Source organism: Pundamilia nyererei, unplaced genomic scaffold, assembly GCF_000239375.1.
Source record: "Pundamilia nyererei isolate P.nyererei 1_Seehausen unplaced genomic scaffold, PunNye1.0 scaffold00049, whole genome shotgun sequence".
Taxonomy (NCBI): domain Eukaryota; kingdom Metazoa; phylum Chordata; class Actinopteri; order Cichliformes; family Cichlidae; genus Pundamilia; species Pundamilia nyererei.
The window spans coordinates 340619-343462 of NW_005187450.1; the positions used below are offsets into that span (position 1 = coordinate 340619).

Here is a 2844-nt window from a genome sequence, read left to right on the forward strand (position 1 = left end):
CAGATAATTGTTGATGGGTTCCCAGGTTGCTTGCGGCTCAGCTCACCGGTAGGTCGTCCATGGGTCCGGGGTTCCCTGACGACTCCAAAACATTCAGAGGAATATGCCCTTCCTGGTTACGCGCGTTACGAACAAGCCACCACTGCTTTGCTTTCTGGATCACCTGTGAAAGATCCAAATCCAAATATCTCAAATACTTTGGATTTTGGCAAAGAAACTACAAGCTTAAAGAAATATTAATCTTATCTGTCAGTCATTCTGTGCTGCAGCTGCAGTGTTTGCTAGAGTTATTTCAGATTCTAGTTTTGCATTTTAATTTCCTCTATAAGGTTCACAATAGTTACAATACTGGTTGGAAAATATGTGATACAGTGGCTGAAAGGCTGGAAGGAATTGAAAAGATCTGCAGTTCCCCTTTTTCTTCTTTTGGAGCTGGAAAAAGTTATCTACAGCACATTTTTAATTTAAGTTTTATTTAAGTTCACAATGCCCCAAATTACTGTTGCATTACATTGCTAATCATATCTGATAATCCAGATCCCCTCAGAGTGATGGTATATTCCTAAAACAAAATCCTCATCCAGTTCCCGGTAAATGAAGGTTTGCTTTTTACTCTGTTTTCTTAAATTTCAATGATGTAAAACAGTCTACATCACATAAACACTACAGATCCTGCTTTTATTTAAAGCTAGAGACAATCCTTTTACTGTGTTGGACAAGGTAAGAATAAATTTTGTATTTGCAGTTGTTGAATAATATTTGTGATCTTACCTCAACCACCTCACCCTTCATAACACTCAGCTCTTGGTTGTTTCTGGCCATGAAGTTGTAAATGACACGCATGCTCTGGGGTGGTTCATTGGAGCTGAAAGAGCAGCAGACAAAATACACTTCGTATTGGCAGTGCATAAAATCGGAGGAAAAAGTGCTGGGTATACACTTACGGTGCTGGTGGAGGTGATGGACCCCATGGATTGTTGCCCATAAGCTGTAAAAGTCATAAAATACACCAGGATTAACTGAAAAACCTCTTGATGATGGCCTCATTGGCGATATTGTTTTTCTGTTGCCATGAAAATTTAGATTTAAAGGTGCTGAGTGCCAGATGGCAGAAGTGACTACAATTCAAACAACCACTTAGTGGAGATTGTGCAGTTGGTTTAGGAGACAAACTCAGGTAAGCAAAACAACAGTTCAAAGCAATCTGCTAATCTACCAGGCTATAAACACATTACCAAACCAATTCCTAAAGCAGATGGAGCTACAGCATAACAATTAAGCATCAGCACGGAAACAAAAAGAAGTTTTAAAGGGCATGACTGCTGCAATACTTTGAGTTCACACCCAGGTATGCTACACTGTTTGATGAGCTCCTTTGTTAAGGATGAACCAGGGGGTCATAATAAGTTCGTACCTCGTCTGGCTGCCGCAGCGTCGGTCGGCCTGGGAAGCGTTGGCTGTTGCTTCTGCTCATTGGACCGTTCTGAAAAAGCGACGGGGATGGGAGAGGAGGGGGCGGAGGGGGCTGCCAGCCATCATAGAACTCTGGGATGTAATCTGGGACGTTATCGTCCGGCCATCGAGACCTGCAAGTGAAACAGAGGACAGGAATTATAAAATGCACAACTTCATCCATGAAAATAACACTTATACAACCTGGTAAAAAAAAAAAAATAGGTTGCACAAGCTACTTTTTGATATTTATTTTATTTTTATTAACCATCTGTTTAAAATTTTAAATATATCTGCTAGACAACTGAACCGGGCCTCTCAAACATGTTTGTGCTGTTGGTGCCTTTTAAATAATTTTCATTACAATTAGCTGACAAATGAATTTGATAACTTAAAAAAAAAATAGTGAAATACTTTCTTGGCCAAGTATGGTCGCTTTTAGCTCCATCAACAACTGTAAAGCTCAAATCCATGTTTTAAAATACAGCTTCATGAATGCAAGGTACTTTTTTTATACTGTGTTCTCCTTGTTTACCATAATATAAAATTATTTATATTATTTATTACTCATTTATTCATAGTGCATAAATCAGCAGTAAATAAATAAATAATAGAGAACCTTCGGGTTGTGTGTGAGGCATTTGGCTGAGTGTAGTCGGACTAATAGTAATCTTTAAATATTTGTGAACCATTTCTCATTTGTAATAAAAGTCAAGCCTGTGGTTAAAAAACTGGTAAACAACAAGTTGCACAACAATCCCTCAAGTCTTTCGCTGTAAATGTTAAAGAGGTTGTTGAACTTTGAACATGATTCTCAGCTGCAGGTGTCCTTCCAGATGAGCATAAACACAGAGTCTGAGTTTATTTTCACAACTTAGCAACCGTAAAGCTCTTCTGACTAAAAATGAATCCATGAGTCATTCAGAAAACAAGGAATGGTTCTTTCTTAGTATTTCTATGTTTTACATTGGTTATTCCAAATTAAACACTTTTTGCACACAGGAATCAATTTGAATACAGCACATGCAAACAGACACGGCCCACAACAAGTTAGGGCGTGCCAGGGAAGGTATAAGTGTAGTTAAAGTTAAAGGGCTATATATGAGAACGTTCAAAGCTTGATAAAAAGACTAGTAAAAGTGTTAGAGGACTGTTAAAGCTGCCTCACCTGGAGATATTCCAACACTCTCCCAGAAACATCCACAGCTGGTTCTCCTCCGGGGTGACATTTTGCTTTAGCAGGCCTATAGCGGGGTCTGTCAGCAAGGGGGAGATCACATTGGGAGGCAGGTCAAACGGATACTGATGAACTGTCTGTGGAAAAAAGAAAGAATCTAGTTATAACCAAACAAGCACTATGACTTATCAGTGTTGGGCAAGTTACTTTGAAAA

At 39.0% G+C, this 2844-nt stretch overlaps 1 protein-coding gene across 1 annotated transcript in view; it reads right to left on the reverse strand.

Annotated features, from left to right (window-relative positions):
* eps8l3b (EPS8 signaling adaptor L3b) overlaps positions 1–2844 on the reverse strand; it is an 8886-nt gene that overhangs the window by 1372 nt on the left and 4670 nt on the right. Inside the window, exons 9-13 of the mRNA XM_005733055.1 lie at positions 2621–2766; positions 1415–1586; positions 945–988; positions 772–865; positions 47–163 (exon numbers count right to left, since the gene is read on the reverse strand). Coding sequence (XP_005733112.1) covers positions 47–163; positions 772–865; positions 945–988; positions 1415–1586; positions 2621–2766 — 573 coding nt within the window. The remainder of the gene's footprint in view (positions 1–46; positions 164–771; positions 866–944; positions 989–1414; positions 1587–2620; positions 2767–2844) is intronic.